The 18,366-nt window shown below is 49.7% G+C and overlaps 1 protein-coding gene across 2 annotated transcripts in view; it reads left to right on the forward strand.

Annotated features, from left to right (window-relative positions):
* LOC140253496 (transmembrane protein 263-like) overlaps positions 1 to 18,366 on the forward strand; it is a 187,935-nt gene extending 169,569 nt beyond the window's left edge. For both annotated transcript variants that reach the window (XM_072339125.1, XM_072339126.1), the window contains exon 3: positions 13,614 to 18,366. In XM_072339125.1, coding sequence (XP_072195226.1) covers positions 13,614 to 13,900 — 287 coding nt within the window. In that variant the 3' untranslated portion in view covers positions 13,901 to 18,366. The remainder of the gene's footprint in view (positions 1 to 13,613) is intronic.

Here is an 18,366-nt window from a genome sequence, read left to right on the forward strand (position 1 = left end):
ATGCCACGTGAAGTTTGCCAGGATATGTGACGTTGCTGCTATTTTGATGTCTCAGAGAGAATGGGCAGAGTACGGTGCTTTCTGTGAAATCAGGTTCAGCCTTTCTAGACAAATTGTAGTATTTCCAGACCTAACCACTGCTTTTCCATCTCCTGTTATTTATGGATGGAAAGTTTGGTGTTTCAACATCTGTCATCTCAGTAAAAGTCACTTCCCAGACAGCCTGCCTTTCCATGGGATCCCCCCCAGGTGCATGTGGAAGAGGCAGGTGGGGGCAGAGGCAAACAGCCCGCAGTGCTGCATGGGGCTGTACGGCAGCTCGGTCCCTACCCTGGCAGCTGCACTCAGCAGGGCTGAGTACGTGGAAGAGCTCAACGGTGCACACCATCTCTGTCTCGGTGTGCTGGCTCCTTGAGAAGCTCTGGTATGTATAATCCACCCGTCATCAGGGTTTGCCGTAAGAATAAATTTGCAAGCAGACTGTTCTTGGCTCTGGCCGTAGCAGCCTCTGAAAAGAAACCTTTTTTCTGCCTTTCCTCCACCTCCCTTTCAGAGACATGACCAGCGTTTTCCACAAATGGAGAAGTTTACACTTCCCCACACATGGCGGTTCCTGCCAGAAATGTTGCTTTAGTTGCCACAGCAACAACTTAACGCATTTTTAAAGCCCCTGCCGCTGGTTGTGCCTCTGCCCTGTTTGTTCTTCCTGTGCATTTCCCCAGCACCACACAGGGCCATGCAGGCAGTGACTGAGAGCTCTAATAACCCCCGTAATGGATCCAATTATGGCCGTTAGTGCTTCTGTTGTGAATACATGAATAAGTAAATTTGTGCGTGAGGATGAAAGAGTGTGTTTTTAAGGCTGTCCGAGCCATCCTGGGGAATTGTGGGGCAGCTATCACTAAGCCCTGATGCAAGACAGCAGTCAGGGGCTCTCAGTGCTCAGCTCCCCTCCAGACCAGGCAGGTTCCCTGCGAGCTGTTCCGTGGTGGCCCATTCTCACAAGAAAATGTCACCATGTTCTTATGGCTGTGGGGGTTGTGGCTGAGAATGGACTGAGCAGCACAGCAAAAGCACTAGCAAATTTTTGCCACAAATGTTCCACTCTTCGAGTGCTCTTCCCTCAGTGCAGGATGATCTTTGCACCTTCTTCACATCCCAGAAAATCTGTTGCTTCCTCTAACTGTTGCTGGGTCTTCCTTCCCTATGTACTGTTAGCACAGAAACATCTGTCCTCACCTTGCTGCAGGTGGCTTCCCTGCTCATGCCCATGGTGGCAGGTCGTGTGGTCTCTCATCATCCTGCAGTCAGTCAGATGGGAAAGGTACCCTCTCCTCGATGATTTCCATCCTCACCTGCTTCTTCCTAGCTGGAGTGGTAGGAAGGTAAACATCTTCTGGGCAGCATGTGGTACAGTTAGGTGAGGAGGACCTGAGTGCAAGTTCAGAAGAAGAGAGAAATGATCTTGTCAGTGAGTGGTCACCTTCTTCAGCTCATAGGGAGTAAATATCAACACTAAGTAGGACTGAGAGCTGTAGGGAGGATGTTAAGTGGACAGTGAGCTCATTACACCCAATGTCACAAAAGGCTCCTACTCCTAAGGATGTGGATTGTCAGCCAGGCATTCTTACACTTGTGGTAGCCCATGTTTCCCACCTGTGTCATTGTCCATCCCAGAGCTGCACTGCCTGGGTTTATTTTTCCATTGCTCTCATACTGAGTCTGTCCAGACTGATTGCCACAGACTGTGGTGGTAATTCCCCACTCTCAGATTTACATGCTTTATGGAGTAAGAGCTGCTGAACATCCAGAACATTATGTCCTGTAGGGTACCTGGTGGCCCTTGTGAGTTTGTGAGAGCCAGGTTGATGGTCCTTCATTAGCATTCAGAGGACAAGAGCAAGCTGTGAAATGGAAGCAGCCTCAGCTTTCCCTGAATTGCAACTACTGTTTTCTGATGAGCTGTTGGAGGGCCGCTTTACAAATCAACATGTGAGGGATAGGCTGGCACAGGCTAACAACGTGTCTGTTATTGGCCATAGATGTCCTCTTAAAACCTGAGATTAATTTCTACACACTGGGCTCTGGTTCTATATAGCCTTTCCTTTTGAGGTTTTATTTTCCTGCCCCACAGGGATTTGCAGTATTGGCTTGCTCTTGTTAACTGCGGGGAATCTGAAATACTAGGGTAGGAATTACAGCTTGGAAAAGGTCCTTGAAGGCAGTTTCCAGGGAGTGAACTTGTTTTATATATAGATCTGCACACGCTATCCAGGTCCCAAGAAAAGTTTGTAGTACTCAGCAAAATGAGATGTTCTTCGCCATCTCCCAGACATCAGGAGTGGCTGAGAAAGGAGTTAAACCACATGTGTCCAACCCTCAGCCCAGCGGGCCACATGCAGCCCCACAAGGCCTTCGACTTCTAACATGATTATGTGATTCTTAGCAGCATTTTTCATGAGTCGATTGTGGAGGGGAGGACTCGGGGCAGTGCTCACTCCACCTCTCACACCCACCAATGGCATTGAAACCCACCTGTATGGCACATTACATGGCGAGTAAAATGCAGTGATTGCTGATTATCTCAGCGCACCTACATGGGTGTGGGCCTGGGAAGACACACGGTTTTTGTTACTAAGCAGACATGTTTGTTTTCTTATTTAATTATTAAACTTGAGCTTGTGTTCCTTTGTAAAATAATTTAATAATCTAACAAGTTATCACGTTCATTAGTTTCACAAAAACAAGGTCAAATATCCCACTGGTCCAAGGTTTTTGTTGCCTTCCCTGTTTCATGTTTTAACAACATATATATGTGAAAAAAGAAGTTTTGTTACTTATATTGTGAAAAAAAGAAGTTCTGTTACCTATATGCGTTAACTATATTATATGTGTGCAGCCCAAGACAATTCCTCTATATTCAGTGTGGCCCGAGCAAGCCAAAAGGCCAGACACACATGAGTTAAAGGAAGGCTCAACTCCTTGAGGAAGAAGCAGAGATTCTTTCCCCCCTTACCTGGCCTCACCTAGCTGTATCGCTGGAGAGCCCATTTCTGTTATGAATCATTAATCTGAATTTCTAATAGCAGTAAAAGACTCTGAACTTGGTCGACAGAGAAGTTAACAACCAGTTTGCTAGAGTCCTAACGGTTGATCACTTAGCCTTGGTTATTAACTGCAGGCAAGGACCAGTTTCTGGGAGATAATTGGGGTCATAAACAATAGCTGTATAATGGAGCCGGTGCCCTAGGAAGGGGACTAAACATATTCAGCTGCAGAAAAACTTACTGCCATTGGCTGACATCCAGGTGCTGCCATCAGCCAGCCAGAGTTCAGACAGCCAAGTTGTTGCTGGAGGGGAAGAGAGGCCTTTAGTGCTCAGCAGACAGCATCAGTCTGTGCTCGGGATGGCCCCTAGCTGGAGAGATGCTTTGCGTGCGGCCACAGGAGGCTTGATAAAAACTCATTAAGCAGGAATCTGGAAGGTGCAGGTTAGAGGCCACATGGCTCTTCGTCCCTTTGAGAAACAGGGCTCAGCATTTAGGAACGGTGTGTTCTGCACCCTGGGCTGAGGTTGTGGTGTCAAGCAGTGTTTTCCAAGTCAAAGGTACGTGGGATTGAATTAGTCCCATAAGGTTGTTCTGGCTGAGCAGTGAACAGGGCTGTGCACATCCCGCTGCAGGAGCCATTGCTTGAGCAGATGTGTGCTTATGCTCAGCAGGTAGGAAATGTGTTTGCAGGGTCTGCTCAGCCATTTGGGCTCTGCTGCGGAACTACTGGAGAATTAAGATTTCTCTGCCTGGAGTTTCTGAACATGGAGTTGTTTTGTTGCTAAGAAAAGAGTCCAGAAAAGCACCATTAAGAGCTAAAAGAACACTTAAACAGAAAGGTTTTGATTTTTTGGTGTTTTGTTGTTTGTTTGGTTTTTTTAAACTTTCTACAGTAAAATCCAGTTTCTGCTTCCTGAACCCATTAAAATTCCCTGCTGAGGACACAGTGTACATGGAGGTCCTCCAAGCCATGACAAGATGTTTTCTTTCTGTGGAGGGCCTGTTGGGACTCGATGATAGCTTGATGGGATTTCTGATGAGCCGTCAGCCTCTGACGAGATTCATGTCACTCCAGTTGTTCCCTGTAGGCATCTGATTGGAAACAAAGGGAGGAAAATAGAGGTGCAAATGAGTTTTTGTAATGATGACTCTAGCCAAGCTGGAGTGTGGCACGTTGGGGTCTGGAGTTTCTGAAAGTTGTATTCTGTGTTGAGAAAGAGCATAGCATGGGACTGAACATGGGCCACAAGCAGAGCTGAACACCCTGATGTGAAAGCTGGGATGGTAGCTGACTGGATCTGCTCTGTACCAGGGTACTTGGAAACATCTTTGAATAGTCACTCATTTTTAAAGGAATTGACTGTCTTGTTGTATTGCTTCCCATGTGTGCAGAACTGCAGGAACAAATAAATAAATAAATAATAAGGGGTATCTGTAGAGAAAGAGTAATACTGTACTACTGTACTTCATTTCCCAATGGTAAAATCATAACTGCATTGCCATGCTGGGTTGCATTATAGAATCAAGACAGTAAAAACACAGTTTTAACGTGGAGACCTGAAAGTCTGCTGTAGGCGTGCAGCTGAATTTTTCCACTGAGCCCTTTGCTTTGAGAGAAACCAGCCTTTATCTTGGCTTTGATTCAAACCAGGGTGGCACTGAAGAAGGGCAGTGATCCCAGAGGGGTCTGAGGTCCTCCAGGCTGTCAGCTTTCCCTGGCACGCCACTATCCAAGACAGGCACAGGAGAGGTTTTCCAGCAGTTGGTAAAATGAACGAGAGCAGAAGTATTAGCAGTATTTCTCCTACTGGTCTGAAGTACTGATCTCAAAGGAAGGCTTAGATATTTCAGCTTCTCTGAGAGCATCAAAGAAAAATGCTACTCTATCTGTAGCTCATGTCACAACACCAGGTAGAGCCCATCCGTACCCACTGGGAAGCTGAGCATGCTGAGCCCTGCTGTGCCTTACTGAAATCTGCGATGAGAAGTGCGAGAGCATGAATATGGAAGAAGGCGAAGGGAGCTGCCACGCTCATGGCTGCACATTCCTGAGCAGCAGCTCGTTGTCTGTGCAGCACAAAGGAGGAGATGTGATGTCTCCTTGAACAGTGTTAGTGCTACCATTAATTTATGCATTCGGGGCTGAGATTTTTGGGTGACAGGCTCGCTAGGAGCACAGCAGTGGGAGGGCTGGTTGTCACACTTAGATGTGATAGAGGTGAGAGGACATGCAAGAGGTCTGGACATGGTGCTGGGGTGTGATTTTTGCACTGGAATAGATTAAATTGTCTGACACGCGACTTGCTCCTGTTCTGCCAGCTCATCTGCTTGCTCCCAGAGGCAGCGTACCTGCCCACTCACCAATGCAGCACTCTCCCCCTGACAGCTGAGCTGGGAAACAAGTTCTTGAGGCTCTGCCATTGAACACCTACCAGCAGCAGAATAACATGCCCATTGCTGGCATGCTAAAGCGTGAGCAGACAAACACATCTGAGCCTCCCTGGTGGACTCCGAGCTCTGCTGCTTCTGTAGCAAACAGCTTTTAGCTTAATTGTCTTCTTATCCTTTGGATGGACAGAAAGACTCCTGGCTAGCCACTGTGGTAAATGGGTCACTTCTCTGAATCAGAAATCTTCACTCAAACCTTAGGTCAGTTAAAATGTGTGCCTTTGCGTTTTGAGCCTCTCTCCATTTTTACTTCAGTTCCTCCATGTGCCTTAAGGGCGGAAAGTAGGCAGATAATCAAAATAAATGGGCAATTTCTGGATTTCTCTGGTGCCAGCCATTCTGCTGGAAAACATCAGTGCCCATTGCTCAGTTGCTCCAGGAGCAGCAAGAGGAAATGCCTGAACCTGGGTCACCCCAGTCAGCACAGCAGGACCTGTTCCTACATTTTCTGGGACAAATTCTTGGATGTCTCATCTGCAGAGTGCCTGAGTGGCAATCGTGTGCTTCCTTAGTGTAGGCTGATTGAGCCTTTAATAATAAGGCAAAATTCAGATGGCAGCTGATGGGTGAGCAGAGCAGACTTCTGATGTCCCATCTTCCAGCTTAGAGCTCCTCTCTGCCAGTTAGTTGTGACCGCCTTTCCTTTCCGTGATCCTTCCCTAACAGCTGCTGGGACCGTACTCAGGCACCTTTTGATAAATGGTGAGGTAGGCATGTTGTCGTGGGAAGGAATTCTAGCCTCACAGGGCAGGGGAGGCTTAACCCAGTCTGCCTTTGTGTAAAATCCACCAGGTAGCACCAGAGCATGGAAAAAAAGTCGTTTCTTACATAAGCTTGGATTATGTTATTTACCCTCCATTGTTTGTAAGGGCCTCATGGAACCATGAAAATGACCTTTATTTCTCTGCAGGTTTTGTCCTTTTTCATTTAACAAATATTGATTTTTTTTTTTTCGCCTGCGTCTTCATCAGAGCTGAATTAACAAGGCTGTTTAACAAGAGCGTGTGATTCATTTGGGGTCTTTTTGTGCCAGGTGCTATCATGAGCAGCTGAAAGCAGCTCAGCAAAGAATGTGCAATCACTGTTAGAGAGCTGTCGGAGTAGGCGTAGTGCCCTGACAAGAGCTGAGCTAACATGGGTCAAAGAGCAAGCTTTAAAAGATGGTCTCTTCAGCCTAGGCACAAATACAAGGAAAGGTTGTTTTTAAGGAAAGTGCTATTTTGTGTGAAAGCTCCCCTTCTCAAGCCATTAAAGCCTGAGGACACTGAAAAATCATCATGGCCACTGGATGATTCCATTTCCACCCACAGATCCCCAAATGAGATTAAGAACCCGCTGTGCTAGGCCATATTCACTGTGATCCAAAATCACAGTGTCACGGTGATGACACTCCAGCAGGACAACGAGGAGCAGGAGCCACTGGCACAGCTTTCTGTGCTTCCTGCCAAGCAAGCCTCTTGACTGAATCAAGAACTCGTAGGTGGAGCGGAGAGTGGAAATGGAAGGTAGAGAGGGACATAAAAGTTCAAACAAAGTAAGGCTGATGGCCACTTCTGATGCTTTTAGTGCACTGGAGAAGGGAAGCAAAGGCCATCTGATAGCTGTCCACTGCTGTTCATGCTTCCCATAACATGTCATTCTAGTTTCTTGTGCAGGACCTGGAGGTTTGTGCAGGGAGGGGGGAATAAGCAGCTGCCACAGTCAGTTGGGCAAATTGAGATCTCATGCCCTTTGGGACTGTCTCTCTACACAGTCGGTGGCCTTGAGACATCCTGTAGGCTTTTTAGTGGCCCATATGAGCAGTAGCAAAAGCCTGACCTTCTGTGTGTATTTCACAATGACAAAAACAGACGTTGTGTTGGAAGCGGAAACGCTGTGTCTGGATTCATTTGTCCTGTATGGGCAATGCCCATGCAGCTTTCCTCCTGGGCTCTCCTGTGGGCTCACCTTCCTTACAACGTGTGCCCTGTGGTCAGAAATGACATTTGTTTCGAATGAGACTAGGGTCTCATTAGGGCAGAAGTTGAACAAGCTGATAAAAATGGAGTGTCCTCATCCTTAAGCACTTGTGATTTATGTCAGAGGATGACAACCTTCTGAGGACTTTGTCCCAGTGTGCACTTTTTTCTCTCTCAGATTGGAGGTTAAGCATGCCAGTGGGAGCGGGGAGATTGTCTCTAAGAAGCTCCCTGAGACCAATCAATTAGTGCTCATTATTTCCCCTCTGCAGCAAGAGGACACTTGCCTTCCTTAATGTTCCGCAGAGGTGGGACTGGCTGCTGCCTCCTGGTGCTAGGCAGCATCCCCAGCTGAAAGATGACTATGGTAGTTCCTTACAGACCGTTGCAACCGCACTTGCAAAATTAGAGAGCAAGCTCACATTCCTCCTCCAATTAAAGTCTGTTCCTACAAAGTGAAAGGGAAAGAGAGGACGTGGCTTTCAGCTGCAGTTTGGGCCACCGAGCAGGTGTGTGGGCAGAACAAAGGCTGACCTAGTGCTTCACCACTGGCTTATTAGCTGCTCTAATGCCAAGCTCCCTGAATGCCCTTGTCAGTGGGGGTTTCAACAATATCACCACGTCTTTACAAGTAGCTTTGGTGATGTGATGTTTCCCAACAAAAGGGAAATTCCCAACAGAAAATTCCCAACCAAGGTGAAGCACTGTACAGCTCCTCACACTTCCAGAGTCAGAGTGCTTTTCCCCCAGGCTCTGCTGAGGAAAACAAGCCATTCTGTATCACTGTTCATTTACCCTCCTGAACCCTCTCTTGCAGTGCTGCAAGGAAGATGTTTCAGCAGTTAATAATGCTCCTGGGGCATGTGCAAGGAACAATTAAAGCTCATTGTGCCAGTGATGAGCCCTGGGGTGAGCCAGGCTTTGGAGACAGCTGCCCCCATTTTGCTGTGTGCAGCAGGATCTCACAAGCCATCCTGTACTGAAGAGGCAAATAGTCTTGCTGATTGCAGACTCTGAGAATTAGCATTTAAAAGTCAAGGGGTAAACTCAATGTGGCATTTCTAGGCTTTTTGCTGGTGGCAACCACCTTGGTTTGCAGTGGTCGGCGCTTGGGCAAGCAGGGCTGGGGGGGGTTACATCTGCAGAGCCCAGCTGCAGCATGAGATATGTGGCAGGAAGGAAACACAAATGTGTGAGGATTCTGCAGCGCTCCCTTTAACTCTTTGCCTTTGACACAGCCAGATCTAGATCTTTGATCCTGAAGTGCTGGGAAAGGCAGAAACAGCAGTTCCTTCATCACAGGCACTGATGCTTGGCACAACTGTGCCCTGCAAGGGTCAGCTCAGTCTTCTCCAGAGCCATGGAAGAAGGCAAAGCTGGCCTTTCCCTGGAGAAGGGTCCTTCTTGGAGGTGCACAGCGAGGTTCCATTGATGCCCAGCCCTCAGAGCAGTCTCTTTACTGCTTTAGTGGCTCGAGAAGGAAAAGCAGCACCACTCCCAAGCTGAGAATCTGTGCTATACAGTCGGCAGCTCCACAGCTGGCTGGTGTGCCTGGGAGGGGGCAAGCTTTTCCCTCGCCGCTGTGACTTGTCTGTAGGTTGGAAACCTCTCCAGAGATAAATTGGAAGTTGTCGTTGGCATTTCTACTGAGAATGTCAACAGGAATCTGTCAGCGCCGGCCATGATGATACAAACACGGTTTCCCGTTTAAAGCACTGCACCAACTGTACCTAATTAACCTTCATGACAGCCCAGCAATACGAGGAAATAGGGATCATTAACTTCAGCATCGCTTTACAGAAGGGGAAGAGAAGCAGCGGTGCCAACCCCATGCGTTTCAAATTGAGGTAGGCTCAGAAAATCACAAGGTTAAAAATAACAATAATCCATTTGGGACTCTGGGAGCTTTAGGAGTGCACTTGAACCAAACTCCAGCTTTTTGTCCAAGAAACATCAGGACTGGAAAGTTCTCTCCCGTGCACACTTTGGTGTGACTCAACAACCGAGGCTTTTAGAAAATCACGCATTCTCAATTGCAGTGGTGCAGAGGCATTAAATGAGAGAATGATTTACTCAGAGTTGCTTAAAATTCAGCGGCGAAGCTGAGACTGGACTGTGTGAGTCACTGACCCTCCACCCCCAGCTTGTTCCTCCAGACCAGACATTTCTCCAGGTAGAGGAACCTATCTCGGCACACCAGCTGCCATCACAGGGTCACTTAATGGCTGCCAGAGGTGTCATTTAGACAGGAGCTGGGACCTCACCCCATCTCACCTCTGTGGAGAGACAGATTGGAGCCAGGCACTTGTTTGCATTTTGGTCTTTGAGCCAGCCCAGCTCCTTTGCCTGGAGCTCAGCTAGGACAAAAGTGTCCTATGGATGGAGAGCTGTGTGTGCAGCTCCTTCACCTTACCTTCCTGGCTGTTTATATGACTCAGTAAGGAGGAACAACTGGTACTAATCCTCCTTAAAGTAGAGTTTTCACCTGGATGGGACCCCATGAGGAAGCACTGCTCTGTATGGTACTCAGCAGTGGGACCCCAGCTCTACTGAAAGCATGGGACAGGGAGGCTGTGGACAGGAAGAGCATGCCGTGTGGGACAATGACCTCAGCACAGACAGTCAGTGTTTGTACATCAGAGTGCTTCACTCTTTTTCTCCTCCTTTTTCTGTTCTGTTCTGTTGTGAGGCGAAGCTGAACGGACCCTCAAAAAGGCCAGGTCATTGATGGAAGAGAAAAGGGCCTGACAGATGGTGAAGAGCTTTTATGAGCAGCATGGGCTGTGGCCGGCTCCAGGGAACAGAGTTGTTCCCGTGCTCTGGCTGTGTGTCTGTCTCTCTGATTATTTTGTGTATTTCATCTCTGCTGCCTGTCTTGCCCTTAATCTGGGCTCCTCTGTGCCAACAAAATGCTTAGCTCACTCCATTGTCTGAGAGGCTAATTTGCACTGTAAATCCGATGCTTATCTTACATGACAGCTTACTATGGGGTTTATTGCAGTCCTGAAGACAAACTAAGCAGGGCTGGCTGGAGAGCTCTCTGGAGTATAGTACAAATACGACTTGTTACAGCACACTGCCACGATAGGATATGTCCCTTTGCGTTTTGGGGCCGTAAGGGATTTCTCTTCTTCTTTTCAAATATATTCAAATTCAAGGGTTATTTTCTTTTTCTGTTATTATTAATGTTTTTGGTAGTACAGCATCTGCTCTGTGTTGAAGCCCTGGAGATGCTCCTGGAACAGCCTACCACCCTCCTAGGGTCAGGTCCTTTGTCCCTCCTCCCTGCTGCCTGTGGAGTGAAGGACCATAAGAGTGGCTGCAGAGCAGGTGCAGGCAGCGTGCAAGCACTGATGCTCCAGGATGCTGCAGCTTTGTTGACTCTGCCTAGCTTAATCAGAAAGAACCTTTGTCCTTGTCTCTCTTCATTAGTATTTCCTGACACTTTCTCCAATATATTGTAGCTCTTTGCTGGCAGAGTAGCACCCCCTTCAATCTCATCTGCAGTTGCCTCCTCCCCTCTGGTCCCTAGGCTGTCCACCTGCAGGCAAGCACACAGCACCTAAGTGATTTTCACAGTGGTGTTGGTCAGTGAGCTGGGCAGCTCCAGTGACCCCAGAAATACGTGGAGAGGGCTAAAACCTCAGACAGATGGATTCCAGGTAGCCTCGGACATAAGTTTACCCAGGGAGAGCCAGGGAGATTATTGCTGCGTTGATACAGCACTTGGTTCTGCAGCTGAGCATTCTGCTTAATGCCCAGAGCTTCTGCATTGCAGTCCTCTGAGGGACACACAGGATCCTGCTTCCATGGCCAGCAGGAACACAGGGACCCTGTGGTTCCACCCCACCCAGGATGGCACACCCATCCTTCTGGGTGCCGCCCTGCCCTTGGGCTGAAGACAAAAGACAAAAGGTGCCTTACTGGCTAAGCAGTGTGCAGTGGCTGGGCAGCTGGCAGCTGAGCTGGAGATGGAGCCAAAAGGTCTCAGCAGCAACGAGGGAAAGAGGGAAAAAAAAAAGTGCTTAGAAACTGCTGGGGAAAAGCCAGGCAATGTGTTGGATACCCGGTAGAAAAGTAGATGCTTAGGGTTATATCAGAGAGTCTGTATTGGCCCTTCTGAAGTTCCATTTTGCTGCCTAGATGATTAGACAAGTGTGTAATCTAAAATTTATTGCAAGTCACCAGAGCTGGCAAACCCAGGCTGCTCACAGGCACTGTCCTGAACCTACCTGAGGGAGTAATGGCTGCTCCACAGCCCAACCAGAGCTCAGGGAAACCCATGGATCTGAGCAAAGACCCCCAGAGCTGAAGAGTTTTTAGAACATAGAAATTACTGGGAAAGGATCATCACAGCACCCAGTTCAGGCTTGTGCCTCATCTGAGTCTCTTCCCTGACTAAAAAGGAGCCAAAGAAAAGGTATTTCCTAGCTTAAACCCCTATGTTGAGCACCTAAAAGTTAGCCATCTGCGTCTGAGGGAGTCTGGAATTGTTTCCTCGGAGTCCTGGAGAGGGCCTGCTGGGACCACTGCTGGTGGTGCACAGCAGCTCCAACCACTTAGCAAGGTCAGGCTGTCTCCTCAGCTGTCTGCATCCAGCACCTCGGGGCAGGTGGTGCTTCCAGGGATAAAATCTGTGCCCTGCTGCTGCTGCTGCTTGCTGGTTGTTTAAAGAAAAAGAAATGGAAAAAAGGAGCAAAAAGCTTGATTTCCAGCAGTACTTGGAGATCCTACCGTGTTTGTGTCATGTGGACGGTGGGAAGACAGTCTCTGCTCCAACAAATTCACAGTATTGCTGGGCAGAAGCACACTGAATAGCAGATGTGGTAGGGATGCGGGGTGAAACAAGATGCTAACAGTAAAAGGAAGACTTTTGCTCAGACTGAGCAAGTCTGACATCTTCATCAAGCAGGGCAGCAGCACGCTGAGGTCCTGCACCTCAGTGAGGTGCTTCTTGGCTTTCCAGCCTTCACAGGGCCTTTGCTTGCTAGCAAAGGAAATACACTGCCTGGAACAGTGCTGCCTCCAACCTGCATGGAAATGAGATGGGGTAGAGGCTTCAAAGAGGAGGACCAGGTAGAAGATTTCTGTGCCTGGAACAGTATTAACAGCCAAAGAAAGAGGCTGGCAGTGAGCAGGTAAACACGAAGCTTTCTTCTCAAGGAGCTTCAGAAAAAAGGGGGTGGGGAGGACTTGAGTGCTTGGAAGAGGCAACCAGGTGTAGATGTAGCGGGGGCTAGGAGCCCTCCTACTGCAATAGCGCTGTGTAGCCTCTTCACCTCTCTTCTGAGTAGGCGGTGGATGAGGAGGAGTGCTGCTGCTCCAGGGCTGCTGCCTTCCCAGCTGGTGCTTGCTTTTTTTCCTGCCACAATTGCTTTGTTGTATTTCTGCAATTATTAGTAACTCATCTCCTGTATGGAACTGGCATTGAATCAGAAGGCAGAGACTCCAAAATATCTCGTCCCACGAAAAGAGCAGCTCCTCCTTTGCTTGGCTCAGCGCTGTCAGCTGAGGCAGCAGGGAGGGCTGTGCGGGGGCTGCCAGGAGGGCTGCCAGGCTTGGATCCCCCCGCAGCAGTGCGGACTGAGCCCCTTCTCAGGAGCTGGCGAGCTGTGAGTGCTACGTCTGCAGGGCTGTGGGCAGGTGTGATGGCAGCTTGGGTGGGCACAGCGTGCTGGCCTTCCTCCAGCTGGCACAGGTAGACAGCATGACAGAGCGTATCAACTTAAGCTTAACAGTCTTAACACTATTAAATACGGCGCTGAGCTCTCTGGAGGGCTTGTACAACCTGAGGTGACGTCCGTGTCACTGTATCTTTACTGCAGTTTGCTATCTGTGCGAGCTCAATTACAGCTTCGGCACATAGGTGTGTGTTGCACCTCAGTCTCTCATCTGACATGTGTGCAGGGCCGCCTCCAAACAGCTGCTGCTGAAGGCCTATGGCCACGCCAGCGTCAGCTGCTGCTGTCAGCAGCCCGTGCCCCTGTGCTGGCTGTGATTTACTGCTGTTAGTCAACACGCAGGGGATGAGATTGCATCTCCCATTAGTGGCATTTGCAATGAGTTGCATGTGGGAGCAGGGCCATGTTGGGGAGCACTGCCTGAGGAGAAGGCCTTCAGCCTGGCCCCACTGACTGTCCTTCTTTTTCTCCCACAGATGCCAGCAAGGACCATCCACAGCAGCAGGCGGGGGTGATCTGGAGAGTGACGGGCGGCCTGTTCAGCATCACCCGGGGAGCGGTGGGGGCCACGCTGGGAGGAGTCGCCTGGGTGGGCAGCAAGAGCCTGGAGCTCACCAAGACAGCTGTGACCAGCGTCCCCGCTGCTGGCGTTGGACTGGTGAAAGGCAGCGTCTCAGCCGTGACCGGCGGCGTTGGAGCTGTGGGCAACGCAGTCGCTGGCAAAGTCCCTTTCACCACAAAGAAGAAGGACAAGGCTGACTAATCCCCATCGCAGACCCTTTCCAAAAGATCTCCCTGCCCATACTCTCCCCCACACAGCACCTCTTTGAGTTGGAACCAGCCGCTTCAGGGAGGGTCAAGCACCCAAGCAGACTTCGGCTGTAGCCTGCTCAGCACCGCCTGCTTGGCTCAGGGCTCCCAGAGCCTCTGTCTATGCCTTTCACTCCCATCACCTCCTGGGAACCATCTCTGCTCTGAGGACTTCAAAGGCACAGTTGTCTCTGTCGTGTGGTTTCCTTCCTCCCTTCTTCCTCTTGTGAGCACAGGGGGGTGGGAGAGGCTCCATCTGCCTGGAGCTGGGGACAAGGGGACAGGGTGAGTTACGCCTGTCTCGAGGTGTGGGTTGTACAGTTGAATTTAGCTTCATCAGGGAAGACAGCCTTTGAAACAGCACTTCCTTCAGCCCTGGGAGGTGTGCTTGGGGGGTCTGCCTGGGGGAGAACGGCAGAAGAAAGTCCCGCTGACACAAAGGAGAGATACTGTGAAAAGGGGGAAACCTCCCTCCTGCCCTGCATCTCTTTAGGTTTTCTTTGCAGGGCCCACCCACAAGCTGCTCCCAATCCCTCACTCCCTGGCTGAATTGCACCCTTCAGAGAAGGTACCCTCAATCTCAACAGAGCAGCTCCAGTTATTAGGCCACATGAGAGTATCACATGTCCCAAGGCATCAACTTCTACGTGGATTTCTTTGGTGGGAGGCAGGAGCGTGAAATCTGCTGTATGTTCCCATTGGGGGAGAGAGCTGCCAGTAGCATCTGCCAGGCATCTGTGATGTTACAGCGCAGGTAGTGGATTCCCCACTGGTGAGAGAGGAGAGGTGTCCTTACAAACCACCTTACAAACGACACAAACCAGCCCCTGCATTTGACCCTTCAAGTCCTTGCAGCATCCCCATCTGCTAAAGGGAAACTTTGGCTCTCGGCCACACTCACTCCACAGATGTCACTGGTAACCACAAGCAAGCGTGTTCCCAAATGCCACCCAAGTTCTGCTCCAGGGAGGGAGGGGAGGCTGAGAGCCTCACTCTCCTGTGGCTCTGCACCCCGGGAGCGGTGCTTGGCTGGGAGTGGGAGGCACTGCTTTGGGAGAACGTGTCCCTGAGGAGCTGCAGCCCGGCTCCTCTGAACCACCGTATTGCACTAAAATCCCACCCAAACTCTCAGTGCCGCAGAAACCCAGACACCTGCATCCATCTGGGAGCAATAGCCATCCTCAATCTGGCCTGTGATGCTCGGGGGCCGGTGACATCGTGCACTCACACACACACACACGCACGTGCACACGCTCACACTCCACGGTCCCCTGCGATTCTCGGGATGAGGAAAGCCGCAGGTTCCAACGTTAACTCTGCCTTCCCTGGCTTTGGCAGGTTAGTAGCCTAGGTTGTTAGCTGTTGGATGCGTAGGCAAGTGAAGCAGTGTTTGTGCTGTGTTATATAGATATGCATATGTGTTAGCGTGTGTGTACGTAGCAACCCACAGGCATGTTTTCAGCCAGGTGAGCAAAACTGTGCCACTGCCGTGGAGGTTCACGTCGTCATCTTTGGCACTTCTGGCATGTAGGTTTGTATAGGGTCCTTGTCACAGTAATCACAGTTCAGAGGAAGATGTCCTCTCTGTGGCCCAACAGCTTAGTTTACTGAAACCAAAGGAATGTGAACAATCTCCTTTCTCCTGTCTGTGCCGTTTGTTTACTTTCTGCCCTATCTTTGGACGTCCAAGCCAGCTTCCTTGGTTTTCATTTCCTGTGCAGGCTCATTGCATTTCCTGGCTGCCTAGGCCTCAAACATCAGGGAATATTTAAATACAAGTCATCCTGCTCCCCATCCTGCCTGAATGTTCTTGGTCTTGTGAAGCTGTTTTGATTCTGACCTTTATTCTACCCACATTTTGGGGCCGCCACAAGCCGCTGTGTCCCTGTGCTTGTCATGCTGCTGTTAGGTTCTCCCTGTGCCCCTGGCTGGGCCACAGACCTGCTGTTTGCAGTGGGAAGAGCTTCCTGATCTCCACACTGTTTTACTTTGGATAGCATGAGAGAGGTTTAACCTACATCTTTGTTTCTAAAGAGGAAGCAGCGTTCAGTATGAGTGCGCATTTCCTCTCCTTGTCTCCTTTGTTCTTGTGAAGGCCAAGTTGACCCAGATGTGTTGGTTCTGTCTCTGACGGCAGCAGCTTCACAGAAAGATCAGGTCTTGTGTGCCTGCACTTTTGCTGGGATGCTCATGGCAGTGAGCAAGACCAGAAGAAACCTTTTCTGTTCTTCCTTTGTAGTGAATGCCCTGCAAAGCGGGAGGGCAGTTTGCACTGCATGGATCTCTGCTCACCGCTCTCCCTCAGTGTGTCTCATTTCTTATTCCAAATCGCAGACTGCTTCTGAATCCAACTCTAGCCCCAAAGCTAAAAGCTGCTTGTGCATAACTGGCTGTGCTGTCACCAGCCCCCTTGGGAAGACACAGTTTCTTACCCACTGGGACTCCTCACTACCTCTCCAAGGCTTTAGGCAGGAGAAGATGCTGTGAAAGAGCTTCACATAACTAGGCACCTCTGGACAGATGATGGGAAGCTGATGGTGCTCTGGTGACCAGTATCCCACATAGGCCTGATTTTCTTGGGGAAGCATTAGGTCCTTCTCGAGCTATTGTCTGCAGGCATGGAAAACATGATAAAGGTGCATTGAGAAAGGCTGTAGGGGACCTAAAGGTTTCCCATCTTTGCATAATGGAGTGAAGCTCCCCATTTGTTCCTATTTGAGGGATGGCCTGCAGAAGAGGTGTGAGGGAAAATCCCAGCTTGCTCTGCTGCCCTTTGAGCCCAACTAAGAGAGAGCTCATGCACCATAAATAGCCAAAAAAAGAAAAAGGAAAAGTAGCAGCTGGGGACAGAAGATTAAATCTATTCAGAAACCAGGGTCTCCTGCTGCTTGATGTGTGTTCAGGAATATGTAAACGTTGGGCTCAGAGGAAGGTCTGTGGAGGTACAGCTGTTGGTTGCTTGATCTGGGTGACCCAGTCCTGAGCTGCTCTTCTGGGCACTCTCTGTGCCAGAGCAGAAGGAAACAGTGTTGGCATCCATCGCTGTAAGCACAAAGGTGCCTCCTGACAGCATCAGTGGCACGATGGTGGGATCGGATTGGAATGGGAAAGCTGCTGGGCACTGCTTTTCTCCTCCCTTCTTACAGAGACTTCACCCAGCCCAGAGCCCACCCAGGCTACTTCTCACACAGCCTCTTTGAGGAAGGGGCTAAGAACTATGTTTTGCTTAGATCCCATTGATGCCAGCTGGGGGGATTTGGTACAAGGGGAACAGTGTGAAGGTGGATGGGGGGATGAAGGGAACTCATTCAAGGAAGATGTGGGTCCTGGTGTTAGGAGAGGAAGACTGGGGGAGCAAGAAAGGGAGGAGCACAGAGGGAATTCGATTCTTAGGACAGGCTCTGAATCAGAGAATGAACGTAAGAGAGTTTGCCCTAGGGAAGAGTGTGGAAAAATATGAGTTTTGGGGTGTGGTGTTTTTCTGCTCCTGGCTGAGGCCCTGCTTCCGCAACAGTGATGGTAATGATGTTGTTCCCATTTGGCTGGATCAGTGTGCCCAGTAGAGGGTCCAGGCACCATGTCAGCCCCTCTTCACTCCCAGATCTCCCCCAGGCATTTGCCAGGATACCCACACTTCAGGGCCAGGCCACAATTCTACACACAGCTCAGTGCCTCCACCCCACCCCTCCCTGCCCCAGCTGGGTGTTCCTCTGCCCCCAGGACTTACTCTGGCTCAGAGGAGAGCCCATGGGCACTTCCTTTCCTCCCTTTTTTCCCTTGCTCATCCTGTTAGCATCCACTTTCTATTTTTCTTTCCCTTTGCTTTTTGTCTCACCCTTAGTACAGAGCTCTCTAAAGAGCCCCTAGAGACCTCAGTTACACATCCACACTCACATTGGCTAGGAGGGCAGAGAGGGTGACTGCTCCCGTGGCTGCCCTGGCTGGAAGAGGAGTGCATGTCTTCCACCCCTTTCTGTCCGCTTGTGTTCATGTCTGGAAAATCTTAACCCACTTCTTTCCCTCTGGGTTCTCTTGTTGGCTCTTGTTCCTGTGGGTGGGTCATTCCCGTGTCTCCATTGCAAAGTCATCCTGGTGAAAATAACAGCACGAGTGTAAATGTGGAGATGGATGGAGAGAGCCGCAGAGCTGCCAGGATGGACGTCGGGCCCATCTCTGCTCCTCCAGGAGCCAAGGAGCCCTTTGCTAACCTGGCACTGCCGCTGCAGCCGCGTGGTCCCATGCATGGCACCAGGCTCCAGAGGACACTTTTGTTCTTTGTCATTTCATTGTCTGTAATTGGTTTCCTACTGAATCTGTTTGCTTGGTTTGTTTTGCAGTGTGTTTCTGGGAATATTCTGCATCTCTGTATTTTAATTACAGTAAAATTTGAGGATAAAAATCTTTGTTGCGCTGTTTCTT

The sequence above is a fragment of the Excalfactoria chinensis genome, chromosome 5 (genome assembly GCF_039878825.1).
Source record: "Excalfactoria chinensis isolate bCotChi1 chromosome 5, bCotChi1.hap2, whole genome shotgun sequence".
NCBI lineage: Eukaryota > Metazoa > Chordata > Aves > Galliformes > Phasianidae > Excalfactoria > Excalfactoria chinensis.